This window comes from Xenopus laevis, chromosome 4S (assembly GCF_017654675.1).
Source record: "Xenopus laevis strain J_2021 chromosome 4S, Xenopus_laevis_v10.1, whole genome shotgun sequence".
NCBI classification, from domain to species: Eukaryota; Metazoa; Chordata; class Amphibia; order Anura; family Pipidae; genus Xenopus; species Xenopus laevis.
Genome location: NC_054378.1, coordinates 8,325,138 through 8,345,173, shown reverse-complemented (window position 1 = coordinate 8,345,173; position 20,036 = coordinate 8,325,138). Strand labels below are relative to the sequence as shown.

The window sequence follows — 20,036 nt, the reverse complement described above, 5'->3', positions numbered from 1 at the left end:
GAATCCCGAACCGAAACCTGGATTCGGGGCATCCCTAGAGGAAACTTGGGAAGCACCAAATCCACTTCTGAATCCATTTTGGATTCAGCCGAACCCTCAAATCCTTCGTGAAAGATTCGGCCGAATACCGAACTGAATCCAAATCCTAATTTGCATATGCCAATTAGGGGTGGGAAGGGGAAAACATTCGGTTTGGCCAGGAAGAAGGATTCGGCAGAATCCGATCCCTGCTGTAAAAGGCCAAATCCCGAACCGAATCCTGGATTCGGTTCATCCCTAGAGGAAACTTTTCAGCCAACCCCCTCGAATCCTTCACGGAAGATTCGGCCGAATCCAAATTTGCATATGTGAATTAGGGGTGGTAAGGGGAAAACATTCTATTCGGCCAGGAAGAAGGTTTCGGCCAAATCCGAAACCTGCTGCAAAAAGGCCGAATCCGAACCGAATCCTGGATTGGGTGCATCCCTAGAGGAAACTAGGGATTCAGCCAAACCCCCAAATCCTTCGTGAAAGATTCGACCGAATACTGAACTGAATCCAAATCCTAATTTGCATATGCCAATTAGGGGTGGGAAGGGGAAAACATTTGGTTTGGCCAGGAAGAAGGATTCCGCCAAATCCGATCCCTGCTGAAAAACGGCCAAATCCCTGAACCGAATCCTGGATTCGATGCATCCCTAGAGGAAACTAGGGATGCACCAAATCCACTATTTTGGATTCAGCCAACCCCCTCGAATCCTTCACGAAAGATTCGGCCGAATCCAAATTTGCATATGCAAATTAGGGGTGGGAAGGGGAAAACATTTGAATCGCCCATGAAGAAGGTTTCCGCCAAATCCGATCCCTGCTGCAAAAGGCCGAATCTGAACCGAATCCTGGATTCGGTGCATCCCTACAGGAAACCAAAATACCCAGAGGAACACAACTTCTTGCAGATAGTTTACTGGCTGGAATCGAACCTAGGACTACAAGTTTGCAGTGTTTTTTCTGGTACAGAATCCAATGCAGTCTGCAGCATGCATCTGATTTATAATCTCATTTATAATTAGTCGTGCTGGGTGTGTATTAAATAAAATGAAGAGGTGCCAACCCTAGTGATTCAAAAGACGCATACGGCTACAACATCACTGATGCAAACCTGCATTTCTGTACGTTATGATGTCATAGTTTACTGTAGATACTAGTCTGGTTCCATTTCTTGTTACCAGCGATGGGTGAATCTGACCCTTTTCGATTTGCTGAAAATTCGTCTGAAAAACGACGAAAAATTGGCAAATGCATTGAAGTTTGTGGGTGACTATTTTTTTTTTTTTTTTGAAAAACCTGCCGAAACATTTTGCTGCTGGTTGCAGAGAATATTGTTCACATGATTCTAAGAGCTGATTAATGTGGCATGCCCCTTTAAAGGAGAAGGAAAGCTGCTGAAGCAGTTTATTGCCAATAGATGAGCCACAATAGTGCAAGCTATAACACTGTATTTATTCTGCAGAATGCTTTACCATACCCGAGTAAACCGCTCTAGAAGCTCTCTGTTTGTTTAGGATAGCAGCTGCCATATTAGCTTGGTGTGACATCACTTCCTGCCTGAGTCTCTCCCTGCTCACTCATAGCTCTGGGCTCAGATTACAGCAGGGAGGGGAGAGAGGAGCAAACTGAGCATGCTCAAGCCCAAGCCCTGGAGGTTTAAGATGAAAACAGGAAGTCTGATACAGAAGCCCATGAGTACACAATAGAAGGAAAGAAATGTGCTGTTTCTTTTGACAGAGGACTCAGAGCAGCATTCCTTTGAGGGTTTACTGGTGTATTTCTGATAAAGCTGACTTAATGTTAGCCTTTCCTTCACCTTTAAACTTTATATATGCCCAGAGCAAGCTATGCATTCGTAAGTGAAAGATAAAAATCTATAGTAAGCAGGGCGTACTTCCCCTTTGAGTTAATAAAGGCTAGAAGAAATGCTTCTTTTTAAGCTGAATTACTGCATAGCTGACGGATTGTAAAACTATTCTTTGAATGTGGATTAAGCACTTTGAAACCTAAGCTTTTTAGGTGGGGTCCTGTGTAGCATTTGTTCTGTAGGCTTATCAGTTGTGCTGCTAACGGCCGGTCCTGTTCCCAGTGACAGAGCTGCATAACCATTGAGTAAGGTAAAACTGCCACTACTGTGAGATGGCAGTTTCCATTCTGCATTACTAACAATACAATATGAAAACGGCTGCACGGTGTTGCATCTTGACGCTCAATTGCTCGATGCAGTCCAGCCTATTCTGATGAATTGATAGAGGACTCCATGATCACATGACCAGGGGCAGCTGGGAAATTGACAATATGTCTAGCCCCATGTCAGATTTCAAAATTGAATATAAAAAAATCTGTTTGCTCTTTTGAGAAATGGATTTCAGTGCAGAATTCTGCTGGAGTAGCACTATTAACTGATTCATTTTGAAAAAAACATGTTTTCCGATGACCGGATCCCTTTAAGAAAATGTGTTGAGTAACGGGGAAATATTGACCTTCTGGGAATACTTTTGGCAACACAAAGCACTATCCTATCGTACAAACCTGTAATATAACTTGGCTTTATTCATCTGATTGATATTGTTGCTAAGGCTTTACAAACCAGTTGCAAGCTGGAGACCATCCATATATATTGCCCTAAAGTCGGCAAACTGTGCAGGTCATTTGATGAATGCCCGGGGCACAGACATCTCCTACCTCTGGCTGCTTTGGGTGGGCACTGCACCAACACCCAACACTTGATGCAGAACTTTAAAAAATGATTTCTGTTGTCTCCTGCAGGCGCTTAGATGCAAATCACATTGTCACGGTTCCAGAGGATAGCTTCGAGGGCCTCGTGCAACTTCGTCATCTTTGGCTGGACGACAATAGCTTGACTGAAGTGCCAATTCGTCCACTCAGCAACCTCCCATCTCTACAGGCCTTGACACTGGCGCTTAACAAAATCGCCCATATACCCGATTATGCTTTCTCCAATCTGTCCAGCCTTGTGGTTTTGTAAGTATTTGTCTAGTTAGCCCATATATTGGGCATGGGTGTTCTAGATCATCAGTTTGCTTATCTACCTCTCTAGCTATCGAATCCATCTATCTATCTATCCCTCCATCTATCTATCTATCGATTATCTATCCCTCTATCTATCTATCTATTATCTATTATCTATCATCTATCTATCTATCCCTACATCTATCATCTATCTATCCCTACATCTATCTATCCCTCCATCTATCTATCTATCCCTCCATCTATCTATCTATCCCTCCATCTATCTATCCCTCCATCTATCTATCCCTCCATCTATCTATCCCTCCATCTATCTATCCCTCCATCTATCTATCCCTCCATCTATCTATCTATCTATCCCTCCATCTATCTATCTATCTATCCCTCCATCTATCTATCTATCCCTCCATCTATCTATCTATCCCTCCATCTATCTATCTATCCCTCCATCTATCTATCTATCCCTCCATCTATCTATCTATCCCTCTATCTATCTATCTATCTATCTATCTATCCCTCCATCTATCTATCCCTCCATCTATCTATCCCTCCATCTATCTATCCCTCCATCTATCTATCCCTCCATCTATCTATCCCTCCATCTATCTATCCCTCCATCTATCTATCCCTCCATCTATCATCTATCCATCTCATTTACACAAGAATCTTGCTAGATGGAGGTAACTTGGAATAAAGGATTTGGAAGAGCAGAAGAACAAACCTTGATTGATGTGAAACATCCCAGTTCTAAGGTTCAGAATTAGTTAGAAGACCACTATAAGGAATTTAGTTTGAATGTCCTGTGTTCAGGATATGGTGTTCAGCATCCCCAATAGCTGCTAAGGTTGTTATCTGTGGTGCAATCGTAACCAGCATCCCGACTGTGATCTGACCACCCGTATAACTTTCATTATGATCCAATCGTTGGACCCTAGGGATATTAACATATTTGCAGACCTTCACATACTTTGCCTCTATGGCCAAATGATTGAAGAAATCTTGTTATGGTCTATAACAGGGATCCCCAACCTTTTGAACCCGTGAGCAACATTCAGAAGTAAAAGGAGTTGGGGAGCAACACAAGGATAAAAAATGTTCTTGGGGTGCCAAACAAGTACTGTGATTGGCTATTTAGTAGCCCCTATGTGGATTGTCAGCCTACATTGAGACTCTGTTTGGCAGTGCACCTGGTTTTTATACAACCAAAACTTGCCTCCAAGCCTGGAATTCAAAAATAAACACTTGCTTTGAGGCCACTGGGAGCAACATCCAAGGGGTTGGAGAGCAACATGTGGCTCACGAGCTACTGGTTGGGGATCACTGGTCTATAACATACAGAGCCAGGTGGATCCTGGTCAGAGGTTGGACCTCCAAGAGGTTTTTAAACTGAAACCGTCCAACCACCACTTTTATAAACATGGGTATCCTGGGTCCTAATCAACGTATTGTTTGTGTTTCTTGATGGGTCCGTGTGACCTATTAAACATGTTCTAAATGGAAATTCTACACTTAGAACAGAGGACAATAGTAGCTGCACACTACACGCAGTTAGTGGGACTCATAAATCACAATGTTAAACTTCAGCAACCATACAGATTCTTGCTTTGACTAATCAAGCCGCTTTAAACCAGGGAAATCTAACCACTTAATGGGGCAATGGAAGTCTGGACTGGAGCAAACTGTTTGTAAATAGAAGCACACTTTCATTTGTCTGTAGTTTTCCATGTCTCCATTAACCATCACAATTTCGTGTCCCTTTTCCTAATTCCAGACATCTTCACAACAATAAAATCAGGACCCTCGGACCACATTGTTTCCATGGACTGGATAATCTCGAAGCTCTGTAAGTAGAATTATATTTCCTTTCTTTTTCAACTCGAGTCTCCATGGACTTGTTCTTTTGTGCAGTGATCAAAGACCCCATAGCATGACTTGTACTTGTTTGTATATTGTGACAAAGTACCTTGAAAAGGAAACTTCCCTTCATTACAGTTGTTTTGCCCGAGGGGCTGCAAGGATGCGTTGTATCCGCCGAGTATAATTGCTTTTACAGAATGAAATGCAGGATGTGGGCAGGATTTCATTTAGACATATTACCTCGAAAATGCCATTCCTTTCCAGAAAGCTTATTTTGGAAGTTTGGATGGCGATACAGAATATTCCTACCAACGAAAAAAAAATATATAAAAATGTTCATTAACTTGGTGCTGTTTTCAATGCAATGCAACGAGTAGCTTTTGTGTCGATTTCTCTGCTCAACACATTCTTTTCATTTAATTTACACATTTTTATGTTTGCAGAGAAAAATGATAAAACGTGCATCTGTTGCTCCCCCAAAAAATCTGCTCCAACCATAAAACAGAATTAAAGATCTGGGCATTTGGCAACTTCAGACCCCCAAGAAAGTCAACCTCACCCTACCATAAATAAATAATCTTGGTTGTCTCAGAGTCGCAACTTGTTTCTACTCCATTGTAAGGACACAGACATGCGCTGCTATTTCAGGAGATTGGTCGCCCAGCAATAAATCTCTTCTTCTTCGGGCGACTAATCTCCCTGAACTGCCTTCCTTCCAGCTAGAATATAAATCGCCGGGGGGATGGCACTCAGTTCGCTTTGGCTTTCCGAAGCCGCCCAAAGTTTCCTCCGATTGCCTTAGCTTTCCGAAGTCGCCTGAAGTTTCCTCGTCGGGCAACTTCGGGCGTCTTCGGATAACGAAACGCTCCGAGTGCCATCCCGCCGCCAATTTAAATTGTTTTCGGGGAAATTAGTCACCCGAAGAAGAGCCGATTAGTCGCCAGGCGACTAAATTTCCCCCAATCTTCCCGTGCGTCTCTACCCTAACAGTGTAAGTGTTACTCCCCATTAAGCCCTCAAAACTATTGTACTGAACTTTAAATGATAGAATTGCCCCCTCCTGCAATTGGATGTTGGATTGTTTATGTTGCTGTAATAATGCCTCCTAGACATACACTTTACACTTATTATGGTTAATTACACTGTATGTGCAGTTGTTTCCTAAATACTTTTCCTCTGTTCTTCTCAGGGATCTAAATTACAACAACCTGATCGATTTCCCGAACGCCATCAAATCCTTGCCCAATTTGAAGGAGTTGTAAGTATTGTCTAATTCTTTCTAAGTATAGCATGGGTCGTGAGAATGCTTCATTCAGCTTATTGAATATACAGGTATGAGAGCTGTTTCCAGAATGCTCGCGACCCGGGGTTTTCCGGATAACGGCTCTTTGCGTAATTTGGATCTGTCTACTAGAAAATTATATAAACATTACATAAACCCAATAGGCTGGTTTTGCTTCCAATAAGGATTAATTATATCTTATTTGGGATCAAGTACGAGCGACTGTTTTATTATTACACAGAAAAAGGAAATCAATTTTAAAAATTTGGATTATTTGGATAAAATGGAGCCTACGGGAGACAGGCATTCTGTAATTTGGAACTTTCTGGACAACAGGTTTCCGGATAACGGATGCCCTACCTGTACATATCTCTTCTCATACTGTTTTTGTTTTTGGATCTAGGGGTTTCCACAGTAATTCCATCACAACAATCCCAGATGGAGCATTTGTGAAGAACCCACTGTTAAGAACCATGTAAGTTAAATATTATTAAATAAAAGCTCAGATTTATATCTACGGTAGAAATATTGGGCTCCAGTTTGTGATAAATTATATTCATTGTGCTCTTTATCAGTCATTTTGTGGGGGCATGACGTAAAAGGGCGTGGGGCCATGGCGTAAAAGCTGCGGGATGTGATGTAAAAAGGTGTGGCGACGTAAAAGGGGGTGAGGCTGTGCCGTAAAAGGGGGTGAGGCTGTGCCGTAAAAGGGGGTGAGGCTGTGCCGTAAAAGGGGGTGAGGCTGTGCCGTAAAAGGGGGTGAGGCCGTGCCGTAAAAGGGGGTGAGGCCGTGCCGTAAAAGGGCGAGGGGCCGTCCGTAAAAGGGCGTGGGGCCGTCCGTAAAAGGGCGTGGGGCCGTCCCGTAAAAGGGCGTGGGGCCGTGCCGTAAAAGGCCGTATGGCCGTGCCGTAAAAGGGGTGGCGACGTAAAAGGGCTCGGGGCTGTGGCGTAAAAGGGCTCGGGGCCGTGACCTGTGATGACCAGAAGGCGGAGAAAAGTTTCCAGCGGATTGGGGGCGGGCCAAGGGCTTTTGTTAAGAGTATTACAAGTTTGCCGGTTGGCAACCTCCGCTACAAGCGATGTCGGACTGGCCCACCGGGATACCAGAAAAACTCCAGGTGGACCCTCTTGCGTCTAACCATTTGGCCTATTTCACGGAAATTCCTTATTTCTTTATGGGGGAAAAAGGCTTAATAATGGGAGAATAGAGAGAGAATAGAGTATAGTAAGTAGATATAAAAGACTAGGAGAATAAAGGGGTTAAGTGGGCCCATAGCTGCAAGGTTTTTTTTTGGACCCCTGGCATTCTGGACCCAGTAGCAGCGCCTGATAAAACTCCTTTTCTGCTGGGAGAGAGAATCCTTTCCTGACCCCTTGCGCTGCTCAACTCTTAAATGCTCCTCCTCTGCGCTGATTATAAGCTACACAGCCGATGTGCGGGTTTCATTAACCAGATAACTCTCTTGAAATTTTCAGACAGTTGTACGATAATCCCTTGTCTTTCGTGGGGAATTCAGCATTTCAGAACTTATCAGACCTCCACTTCTTGTAAGTACTTGTCTACCCCTCGTTAGAACGTGTGAAGTGAGATACTTGAAACGAGCAATGGCACTGTCTGCATTCTATAACTGTGCCGCATGATTTGGTGACCTCTAAATGGGTTGAAGGGGAATGATTCCTTAAATACATTTACATGGACAGAGCTGTGTGAAAATAAAGCCGCTTATGCCTTATTGTCTTTATTATTTATATGGCAAAAATCACTTCTAGAGATACATATATACAAGCATTGTGATTGGGCGATGCAGAACTAAATCTCATCCTTTGTCTCTCTATAGAATCATTCGTGGGGCAAGCAATGTTCAATGGTTTCCTAATCTTACTGGGACTAATAATCTAGAAAGCCTGTAAGTATTTCTTTTGTTTGGTTGTTTTTTTGTGCTTTAGAGCAGAGACAAGAACTGCTATTTCAGGAGATTAGTCGGCCAGTGACAAATCTCTTCTTCGGGCAATTAATCTCCCCGAAATCGGCTGCAGGAAGGCACTCGGATCGATTCGGCTTTCCGAAGTCTCGTGAGGTAACTTTGGAAAACGAAGCGTTGCGAGTGCCATCCCGCCGATGATTTACATTTTAGACGTCGGGAATGTCATTCGGGGAGATTAGATGTCTGAAGAAGAACCAATTTGTCGCTGGGCGACTAATCTCCCGTAATAGCAGCTTGTTTCTCTGCCCTTAAATGTAGAGTTCGCCATCTTGAAGCCTTTATATGAAAGCATTTTCACACTTTCCCTCATGGTGGCTTTGGCCAAATATGCCCAAAACCATCATCTTCTCATATAGGAGCCATACTTCTAACAAAACAGGGCAAGGTATGATGGTGTCAAGTGTAGAAGATTGAACAGCATGGTCCAAGTGCAGATGTCCCAAGCCACCCTAGATTAGGGAGAAAATCAGTTTGTTGGAAAAGGTCGCACTCGAAATTGAAGTCTCACCAACAGAGGACAAGACCACAAAAAAAAACTGGCCGATGGAGGACTTCCTACTCCTCCTGGTGCTACTGTTACTCCACAGCTGAATCCTTCCAAACCTCTTGTCCATAATAAAGGAGATAAAAACTGCTTTCTTACAGTCAACCACCGATTTTCTTCATGTCACTGTAATTAGGATTGGGTTGAAGTGGTTTGAGAAATGGGCAGAGCCTGATTCTTGCACAGAAAGGGAAACCATCCTTGTTCTGAGACGTAGCTTGGAGTTCCAACCTGAAAAAAACAAAAACTTAAAGGAGAAGGAAAGGCATTTTCTACTTGAGGGTGCTTAAAGTAAGGCATCCCCAAGTGATTCTATTTACTTAACTGACACTCTGGGATGATGCTCCTATCAGCAGAAAACTGCAACCTGGTGCAGCACGCGCCGCATGCGCCTTAGTACAGCGAAAAGCCGAAATTTAAAGAAAAAGCCAGGTATTTTGTTCTACTGCGCATGCGTCTGCCCCAGGAAATTTGAAGATTGAAGAAGCCGGAAGGCGATCGCTCCGTGGTGTTCACTGGTATAACCCCAGGCCGGTGCAGTTTTCTCCTGATCGAAGCACCGGCCTGGGGTGTCCGGTAAATTAATAAAATCACTTGGGGTGCCTTTCCTTCTCCTTTAAAGCCTAAACAAAACTTAGGTGGGCAGACTTGGGTTGGAGCTGACTGGGGTAAAGAGGAATGTTTTCAGTTTGATGATTCCCTGCTTTGAGCTTTTGCAGCTTTAAGGCTGCATGGAAACCATGCATGATTCAATGGGTCTACCAATTGGGTGACCAAATTAGACAGAGATTTGCTCCTAAACGTATACCAGTGCTTCTGCAACTGGAAGTTTGGGTACAAACCAAACATGTCCTAATACCGCTCAGCATTTCTCCTATGGAGTGAGGTGAATTAGATAGAAAGCAGATCCCGCAAAGATCCCCACAGAATAAAAGAATGCTCATTTATCACAGGCGTATGGTTGTGATATCATCCCAAAGAGCTGCCCGTAAATCTGCAGCCATCTTCACTTTTGCATTTTCTCTTTACATTTGCAATCGCAAGATCTTGTTAAATATTTACACGCACGTCTGTTTTGTTGTAAAGGACCTTGACGGGCACAAAGATCAAAAGTATTCCGATAAAGTTTTGCCAAGAGCAGAAGATGCTTCGAACCTTGTAAGTGCACACGTTTAATCTTCATACCCTACTTTTTTTAAAGGCTAATAAAGCCAAATTATATTTTTCTTTTGGTCAACATGACAGCCTTGTAGCATGTATTCCCCAAACCAGTGATCCCCCAACCAGTAGCTCGTGAGTAACATGTTGCTCTCCAACCCCTTGGATGTTGCTCCCAGTGGCCTCAAAGCAGGAGCTTATTTTTGAGTTCCAGGCTTAGAAGCAAGTTTTAATTGCATAAAAACTAAGTATAGTGCCAAGTAGAGCCTCTTGTAGGCTGCCAGTCCACATAGAGGCTACCAAACAGCCAATCGCATCCCTTATTTGGCACCCGAAGGACTTTTTCATGCTTGTGTTGCTCCCAAACTCTCTTACATTTGAATGTGCTTCATGGGTAAAAAAGTTTGGGGACCCCTGTCCTACACAAATCTTTATAGACAATGATCATTGTTCTGGAGAGGTCAGAGTGAACCGATTGCCTCTTGGTGCCAAATAGGTCAATATAATTCTCATGTTCGGCTAGCTTAGAATTGGAGAATATACCCCTTTTAGAATCGGGGTTTACCTTTTGTATGATTACTCCAGCCTTTGGGCTGAGTAGGAAGTAGTTGCAACTGCCATATTTCAGCTGGAAGAGAAACACCCCAAAAGTGCCAACCACAGACTAGAGTTGAATACAGATCAACATGAGTCTTTCTAACACAGGAGTTAATGGGCAGTGGGGCTACTTTATGTGACAAGTTCAATATATTTATTCTTCACTTTTACATATTCAGGGACTTGTCCTACAATGAGATCACAGCACCTGTTGGATTTGAAGGTTGCAGTGCCTTAGAGGAAGTGTAAGTACACAAACCTTCCATTTACGCCGTTTGTATTGGTACTTTCATATGTTATTGTGTAGGGTTTTGAGCTAAATATTAGTGTTTCTAAGCTCCAGGTAAAGGTAATATTATGCCACTTTACATCTTGGCATTTCCAAGCTTTCAGGGGAAAAACGTACGGTTCCGAAATACTCCCACAAACATGCAAGGTGTATGCATCCAACTGTCAATGCACCACTTCTTATGCAGAAGAATCTACTTTCAGGAAAGAAGACTGTGGCTCCTCGGAAGCTGTGGTCTTCAACAGCTTCAACAAGTGCCTTAGGGGTATTTTCTCCTGCACAGTTAAACATTATAGGTCTTTGGTTGATGTTCTGAATTCTGGACACAGAAAACCATCCCATGAAAGTAAACCAGTGATCCCCAACCAGTGGCTCATGAGCAACATGTTGCTCTCCGACCCCTTGGATATTGCTCCCAGTGTCCTCCAAGCAGGTGCTTGTTTTTTAATTCCTGGCTTAAAGGAAAGCTTTAGTTGCATAAAAACCAGGTGTACTGCCAACAGGGCCTCCTGTAGGCTGCAAGTCCACATAGGGGCTACCAATACCCAATCATAGCCCTTATTTGGAAGCCCCAAGAACCTTTTGCATGCTTATGTTGCTTTCCAACATTATTTTACACTTGAATTAGGCTCACGGGTAAAAAAGGTTGGGGACCCCTGCTGTAGACAGTGTTCAGTTGGTATTTTCTGGCTCCTGAACCAACGCTTTGGGGCTACCGCTTTTTAAAATCTGTTCTTGTTCCTAGCCAAAACACTGCACTGGCCAATTGATACACCGTATATTTCACCACATTAGCCCTTGGTCTGCTGATGATTTATTTAGTTTTACATTGAAACCCTGATTGTCTGAGAAGGAATAACTGACAAGAACTTTAGAGGAAGGAGAGGCCACTTTTGGTTGCGCAGATGATGCTGACCAATAACTATGTACCATGGATACAGACAGATTTGATGCTGATGCACCATGTTGGCCAGTGCCTGGTTGCAGCTGATGGAATAGCAGCTCCTCTTTCATTTCTGCTCTTCTGGTTTAGTTGTTGTCACTTTAGTGTGTCAAATATTTCATTCACGCGAGTCTCCATCATTTCCCAGAATCCTGTTGGATGTAAATCTCCCTCCATCCTTAGTCCAATGCTTTTCTATTTATTCCCAAAAACCCACCGAACTAATTTTCCTGGGAAATGGACAGAACTGGACAGATCAGTTGGATATGGACATGCTTATCCTTGCCTTCGTGATTCCAGCAGCCTTCAAAGCTTATCCCTTTGTATTTTTAACAAGCAACTGCTATTCCAGAGGCTTGCATGGATTCTCACTGGAGTCCTAGGCCAAATTTAAGCATATAGTGTCCTTGATTTAAGAAACCTAATAATAACAACTCCTGGATTTAGTGTACCGCTTACAAACTCATCCTCCTTCCTGGCTCTTCCATGGATCAGAACAGGGAAATTGTAATTACATCCGCCCTGTGCACATCTCATTTAGCAGCATCCGTCAGCACCTCCATCACTTATCTCCCTCCCTACATTTCCTCTTTGTCTCCTGTTCTACTCACTTGCAACGGCTTTCCCTTCCTGATCCCACTTCACACATAAATCCTGTTGGAACTTGATGTTCCCGGTATCCATCATTAATTTTGCTGCATGTTAATGATGTTGTTTTCTACCATTTGTGTTTGCAGGTACCTGCAGAATAATCAGATCCAAGAAGTCCAGAATGAGACGTTCCAAGGCCTGACTGCTTTACGGGTGCTGTAAGTGCATATTTGCATGCCACTTAGTGTTATAGTAGATTTCACCAACGTATTACATGTTACATTCCCAAGATCCTATGCACCTTTGGCTTGGTGACTGGCAAGCTCTTAAAGGGATACTGTCATGGGAAAAAAAGGTTTTTTTCCAAAATGAATCCGTTAATAGTGCTGCTCCAGCAGAATTCTGCACTGAAATCCATTTCTCAAAAGGGCAAACAGATTTTTTTATATTCAATTTTGAAATCTGACATGGGGCTATTCCCAGCTGCCCAAAGTCATGTGACTTGTGCTCTGATAAACTTCAATCACTCTTTACTGCTGTACTGCAAGTTGGAGTGATATCACCCCCCTCCCTCCCCCCCAGCAGCCAAACAAAAGAACAATGGGAAGGTAATCAGATAGCAGCTCCCTAACACAAGATAACAGCTGCCTGGTAGATCTAAGAACAGCACTCAATAGTAAAAACCCATGTCCCACTGAGACACATTCAGTTACATTGAGAAGGAAAAACAGCAGCCTGCCAGAAAGCATTTCTCTCCTAAAGTGCAGGCACAAGTCACATGACTGGGGGCAGCTGGGAAACTGACAATATGTCTAGCCCCATGTCAGATTTCAAAATTGAATATAAAAAAATCTGTTTGGTCTTTTGAGAAATGGATTTCAGTGCAGAATTCTGCTGGAGGAGCACTATTAACTGATGTGTTTTGAAAAAAAAACCTGTTTTCCGATGACAGGATCCCGTTAAAGGGCAATTCACCTTCATTAAAGGGATACTGTCATGGGAATTTTTTTTTTATCAAGATGAATCCGTTAATAGTGCTGCTCCAGCAGAATTCTGCACTGAAATCCATTTCTCAAAAGACCAAACAGATCTTTTTATATTCAATTTTGAAATTCCGAAGCATTTCCCCGGCAATTTAGATTCTAGCCAATGGGAGGCGGTTCGGGCAGATTAGTCGCCCTGAAGAAGAGGTGATTTATAGCTGGGCGACTAAATGTCCCCGAATCTTCACGTGTGCCTTACCCTAAACAGTGCTTATTAACACAGTGCAGTTTTTGGAAGGATTTAGTTTGGCCCTGCAATCATCCTGTTGACCAGTACTAAACAACATCAGTTCACCATAACCTACAATACAGTCCCAGGTATGTGCAAAACTTTCCTTATATTCCATTATGTCTTTTCTTTCCCCCCAGAGATCTAAGTCGAAATAGAATTCGAACGATTTATAAGGAAGCCTTCGTCACTCTGAAAGCATTGACTAACCTGTAAGTAATTTTGGATGGCAATGCACTAATACTAAACGTTTTACGTTTAAAACTGGTTCCTAAGCAGACCCAGCAGGTGCCATATCCCATTTGGCTTATCCATGTGTGTGCGCCGTATGTTTCTCTGGATTTTGTTCGGTTTTCCTGGCAGTAACCTATTGATTTCATCATTTCAGAGACCTGAGTTTCAATGACCTCTCTACATTTCCAACCGAGGGGATGCACGGCCTGAATCAGCTGAAGCTCACTGGGAACCCAGAATTTAAAGAAACGCTGGCAGCAAAGGATCTTGTTAAGCTCTCGTACGTGATCTGCTGAATAATTATATGTAACGAAAGGCCTAAAGCCTAGTGTTTGTTTGCACAGGGTTGATGTTCACTGTCCTATTTACATTAGTTTTATGAAATAAAGGCTATATTTCCTTCTGGGCCCTTAATTGCACAGGTCCCGCGGGTATCGGGCCGGCCCGCACATCACTACTATAGTTGCTATTGCAAGTTGCAAGCGGATTCTATGCCCAATGAAAACATAGAACAGAGTATTCCATGTTATATTTCATACGCTGGAATTCCTTGATCGGACGCCTGCTATAGAGATATGACTGGCCCAGTTGAGTTGTTCTGCTTTTTTAAAACAAGACATAGGGGCAAATTCACGAAGCGCCGAACGCTAGCGTTAATTCGCTAGCGTTTGGCATTTTCGTTACTGCGCAAATTCACTAACGAACGCTGGCGTAGTTTCGCTAGTGTTACTTCGCACCCTTACGCCAGGCGAATTTTCGCTAGCGATGTAACTACGCAAATTCACTAACGCGCGCAGTGTACTGAACGCTACCTTTTACGCCAGACTTCCTTCGCCACCTCAGACCTGGCGAAGCGCAATAGAGTAGATAGGGATTGTTTCAAAAAAAGTCCCAAAAAACGCTGGCGTGTTTTCTACATTATGGGTGATAGGCTGAAAAAGATCGAAAAAATTTTTGGGGCTCCCCTCCTTCCCCCCTACATTTCCTAACTCATGGCAACTTAACTATAGAGTGGGCACATGTGTAGGGCAAAATAAAATTTTTATTTGATGATTTGAAGGTTTTCTAGGCATTTGTAGTGCTGATACGTATTCCTCCATTGAAATTTGAATTTCGCGCCTTATGCAAATTAGCCTTCGCTAGCGTAACTTCGCTTTACATAGCGAATCAACGCTAGCGCAACTTCGCAACCTTACGCTACCCCTGTGCGCAACTTCGGATTTTAGTGAATTTGCGGAGCGCTGGCGAAACTACGCCTGGCGCAACTTCGCATCTTAGTGAATTTGCCCCATAGTATCTATCTGTAAAGTTTGGAGACTGGTTTGCTAGTAATTTCTGCTTTTTCCTTCTCCCGCTGCAGGTCTTTGTCTGTTCCCTATGCATATCAATGCTGTGCCTTTTCTGCATGTAATTCCTATATGACCACAACCATAGAAGACGACCGCTCGAGAGCCCAAAGACTTTTGCTTGACCACGACAGAGGTATTTCATTTTCATTATGGAAGTTTATGTAGAATGAGTAAAAACTGGCCACATGCTGTTATTTGAGGGGATCTGAAAATGACTGTACAGTCGATGGCCAGAGTGCTCCGATTAGATCACAAGCTTGGCACCATATTGCTCCAGGTTGAAACATGACCCCCCCAAACAACTAATTACATAAATAGCGCCCTATTATTTTAACGTTTTCGAGCCTCTGTGGGTGAGAACAAAAGCACATAATTATATTATTATTATAATATATTATAACTTTATATTTTATCCTACATGTTTGGAGGCCGTATTCTAATAAAATGTCTTGAATTAAAGAAGCAAGGCCTTTGGGGCAGGCTGTGGGCCATAAAAATGCATTTAGGCAGCATGGCTTCCATTAGGGTCAGGGCACACACTCCGATTCGGAGAAATTAGTCACCCGGGGACAAATCTCCTCTTCTTCGGGGCGACTAATCTCCCCAAACTGCCTCTAGCCGGCTAGAATGGCACTCAGGGGTAAATTTATCAAAGAGTGAAGTTCCGCCACTAGAGTGAAATTCCGCCACTCTCCATTCATTTCTATGGGATTTTTATAGGCTATTTATCAAAGGGTGAACTTTCACTTTCACCCATTGCTAAATACGCCTTTCAAAATCCCATAGAAATGAATTGAGAGCTGCGGAATTTCACTCTAGTGGCGAACTTCACTCTTTGATATATTTACCCCAGAGTGCTTCGTGTTCCTAAGTTGCCTCACGAGGAAACTTCGGGCGACTTTGGAAAACTAATCGTTTTGAGTGCCATCCCGCTAGTAATTTTACATTCTAGCCGGCTAGAGGCAGTTTGGGGAATCTGATCGTGTGCCCTGACCCTTAGGACAGCACTGATTTGTTATCCCTTGATCATATCTATAAGAGAGACTCAGGGGCAAATTCACTAAGATTCGTAGTTGCGCCAGGCGCAACTTCGCCACACTTCGCCAGGCGTAGTTTCGCCAGCGCTCCGCAAATTCACTAAAATCCGAAGTTGCACTCAGGGGTAGCGTAAGGTTGCGAAGTTGCGCTAGCGTTGATTCGCTATGTAAAGCGAAGTTACGCTAGCGAAGGCTAATTTGCATACGGCGCCAAATTCAAATTTCAATGGAGGAATACGTATCAGCACTACAAATGCCTAGAAAACCTTCAAATCATCAAATAAAAATGTTTATTTTGCCCTACACATGTGCCCACTGTCTAGGTAAGTTGCCATGAGTCAGGAAATGTAGGGGGGAAGGAGGGGAGCCCCAAAAATTTTTTCGATCTTTTTCAGCCTATCACCCATAATGTAGAAAACACGCCAGCGTTTTTTGGGACTTAGAAAAAATGTTGACTTTTTTTTTAAACAATCCCTATCTACTCTATTGCGCTTCGCCAGGTCTGAGGTGGCGAAGGAAGTCTAGCGTAAAAGGTAGCGTTCAGTACACTGCGCAAGTTAGTGAATTTGCGTAGTTACGTCGCTAGCGAAAATTCGCCTGGCGTAAGGGTGCGAAGTAACACTAGCGAAACTACGCCAGCGTTCGTAACGAAAATGCCAAACGCTAGCGTTCGGCGCTTTGGCGCTTAGTGAATTTGCCCCTCAGTGTTTCTGCCTTAGCACAAATACTTGTAGCTTTGAGTAAGAAAGATTGTAGTTATTATTTCACCTTTTGTGTCTGTTTTGTGCAGCCGCTGCTGTGGATCCAGATTATATCGGTACAGAAGATAAAGAACACGTTCAAGCCTTAATTCAGTGCAATCCTGCCACAGGTAAATCAAGGTTTTATTGAAAATAAAGGGAAGAGGGAAGGTGGTGAAAGTAGTAGAGCTCAGAGTCGTGCAGTTCTTCTAAATTCTCCCTTGGTTTTTGGCATCTTGTTCCAGTAACCTTATATTATATAACCTCTACTGAGGTGAATGCTGTCTAGTAATATGCATTTCACAACAATAAACCGAATTAAAGCGCTTTGTTCTTACCAGTGTGAATTTTTTTATTTTTTTTTCAGGCCCCTTCAAACCGTGCGAATATCTCCTTGGCAGCTGGATGATAAGACTCACCGTCTGGTTCATCTTCCTCCTGGCTCTGATCTTTAATGTGATTGTCATTGTGACAATGTTTGCCTCCTGCTCCCCACTCACCTCCTCCAAGCTCTTCGTCGGTCTGATCGCTGTCTCGAACCTTTTCATGGGCGTGTACACCGGCATTCTGACGGTCCTAGACACCGTCTCCTGGGGACAGTTTGCTGAGTTTGGTATATGGTGGGAGACGGGCAGCGGATGCAAAGTGGCCGGGTTCCTTGCAATTTTCTCTTCTGAAAGTGCCATCTTCTTCCTGATGTTGGCCGCCATAGAGAGAAGCTTATCAGCCAAGGACATCATTAAGAAAGAGAAGCATCAGCATTTGAGGAAATTTCAGGTTGCTTCGCTTCTTGCCGTTTTGTTGGCCACTGCTGCAGGATGCCTCCCGCTGTTCCACGTTGGAGAGTTCTCTTCATCTCCTCTCTGCTTGCCTTTCCCTACAGGCGAAACACCTTCATTGGGATTCACGGTAACCCTGGTCCTTCTAAATTCATTGGCCTTTTTGATCATGGTTATCACCTACACCAAACTATACTGCACCATAGAGAAAGAGGATCTCTCAGAAAATGCCGAGTCCAGCATGATCAAGCACGTTGCTTGGCTCATCTTCACCAACTGCATCTTCTTCTGTCCCGTGGCCTTCTTCTCATTCGCCCCGCTCATCACTGCCGTCTACATTAGTCCGGAAATCATGAAATCAGTCACGTTGATATTTCTGCCCTTGCCTGCGTGTCTGAATCCTGTCCTGTATGTGTTCTTCAATCCAAAATTCAAAGAAGATTGGAAGCTCTTGAGATGGCGTTTGACCAAAAGAAGCGGTTCAGTCGCCGTCGCAACAAACTCTCAAAGAGGATGCGTGACTCAGGATTTTTACTATGACTTCGGCATGTATTCACACCTGCAGGGGGGGAACTTTGCGGTGTGCGACTACTGCGAGTCCGTTCTTTTAAAGAACCCTCCGCCTTGTAAACACTTAATAAAATCTCATAGCTGCCCTACGCTGGCAGTTGTGCCTTGCCAACGACCTGATAATTACTGGTCCGACTTTGGTACCCAGTCTGCCCACTCGGATTGTGCCGATGAAGAGGACTCCTTTGTCTCCGACAGCTCAGACCAAGTGCAGGCATGTGGGCGAGCCTGCTTTTACCAGAGCCGAGGTTTGCCTTTGGTCCGTTATGCTTATAATATACCGAGAATGAAAGACTGAATCCATCATTCTAGTTGACTCTTGTGAGGCTGAGAAAGCCAGCAAAATGTAGAACAGCTGGAAAGCCACGGGCTTAGACCTCCTCACTGTGAGGAGACCAGGACTATTCAAAGCATAACGAATGCCTTGACGAGCAAAGGAGCACTTTTGTAAGGGACGTCGCTTAATAAAAGAAGGGAAGCAGGCTGAAGACGTCTGGAGTTTTAACACGCTTTGCGGTTGGTCTCTGCGAGAGCAGACTGGACTATGAATAATTTGTAAACCAAAATTCGTAGCTAAATATAATTTTGTTTCGTTAATGATCTGTTTCGAGCAAGCCGTTCTTTTTTCCGTTTGCTTTGAATGTGTATCCGTGTTCCGTTCCTGCTGTAGAAGATTCTAATCCCAAATGGAAAAACGAATGTCGGCTTACTCCGGGTGCTCCACTGACCACTTTTTTCCAAATTTAGATTTAGCTGTTTTCAGTTTTAGACTGCTATTACCAGAATCTTGGCTCCGCAGTTGTCTCGTAAGCTCCACTAACTGATTGTGCCTGAGGGGAGCACTCGGAGTACATTTAGATTCATTTTCTATGTGGGGTTCGACCCCCTTTAAGTATGAATAGGATTGTTTTATGTCTACGTTTAAAAGCCAGATGGTATGAATTCAGCTGGCACCAGCGAAACTGTACTTGTGCATTCTGTAACTCAGGAGAATTTAACAAAGGGCCAAAAAAAAGGGAAATCATTTCCACATTTTGTAGCCAGTGTGTGTTAGTAAGTCTGGTGGGTCATCGCTTCATTATTCTCAAGGTTCTCTAGGCTTTTATGGAAAGCCCCATCAGTTTTAGGGTCTCCTCCATCTACACATGTCCTTATAGTGATGGCAGGATCCAAGGCTAAACAGATTGTGACCTATGGATCTTCGGCTGGAAGTTGTACTCTAACAGCAGCTTAAAGGAGAACCAAACCCTTAATTATAAAAACCCCTGCCCTACATAGACCCCCTTCCCAGCTGTTACCTTCGGTAAATGCCTCTAACTCTTTACTTACCCCTCAGTGCAGATTCAGACATCGGAGTTCACGGGGCTCCATCTTGGTCCACTTCGGTAATCTTTGGAATGAGACCGGCGCTTCGGCAATTCTCATGAGTTTCGGCGCATGCGCAGTTGTCACGAGACAAATAATTGCTCCCAACTGCGCATGCGCCGACATGCCGCTCTCATTCCGAAGGGAGAGGGATCTATGTAGGGTAGGGGTGTAGGGTTTTTTTTATGTTTTGGGTTGAATTCTCCTTTTAAAGGAGAACCAAACCCTTAATTATAAAAACTCCTACCCTACATAGACCCCCTCCATGCTCCCTCCCAGCCTTTAGTAAATGCCCCTAACTCTCAATTTAACTCTATTTGCAAATTTAGCGCAGTGGAGCTCACGGCGCCATCTTCTTCTCTTCGGTCTTCTTCGGCATGAGTCACTGGTTGGGAGATCACTGCTATAAAATATGGTTTTACCCCA

At 43.6% G+C, this 20,036-nt stretch overlaps 1 protein-coding gene across 1 annotated transcript in view; it reads left to right on the top strand.

The window, feature by feature from the left end:
• Positions 1 to 18,842, top strand: part of lgr4.S (leucine-rich repeat containing G protein-coupled receptor 4 S homeolog) — a 91,535-nt gene extending 72,693 nt beyond the window's left edge. The window contains 14 exon segments of the mRNA NM_001096412.1: positions 2,797 to 3,012; positions 4,790 to 4,861; positions 6,065 to 6,133; positions 6,561 to 6,632; positions 7,634 to 7,705; positions 7,996 to 8,064; positions 9,773 to 9,844; positions 10,621 to 10,686; positions 12,411 to 12,482; positions 13,677 to 13,748; positions 13,925 to 14,050; positions 15,131 to 15,252; positions 16,947 to 17,027; positions 17,264 to 18,842. Coding sequence (NP_001089881.1) covers positions 2,797 to 3,012; positions 4,790 to 4,861; positions 6,065 to 6,133; positions 6,561 to 6,632; positions 7,634 to 7,705; positions 7,996 to 8,064; positions 9,773 to 9,844; positions 10,621 to 10,686; positions 12,411 to 12,482; positions 13,677 to 13,748; positions 13,925 to 14,050; positions 15,131 to 15,252; positions 16,947 to 17,027; positions 17,264 to 18,543 — 2,461 coding nt within the window. The 3' untranslated portion in view covers positions 18,544 to 18,842.
• Positions 18,843 to 20,036: the final 1,194 nt, after the last annotated feature.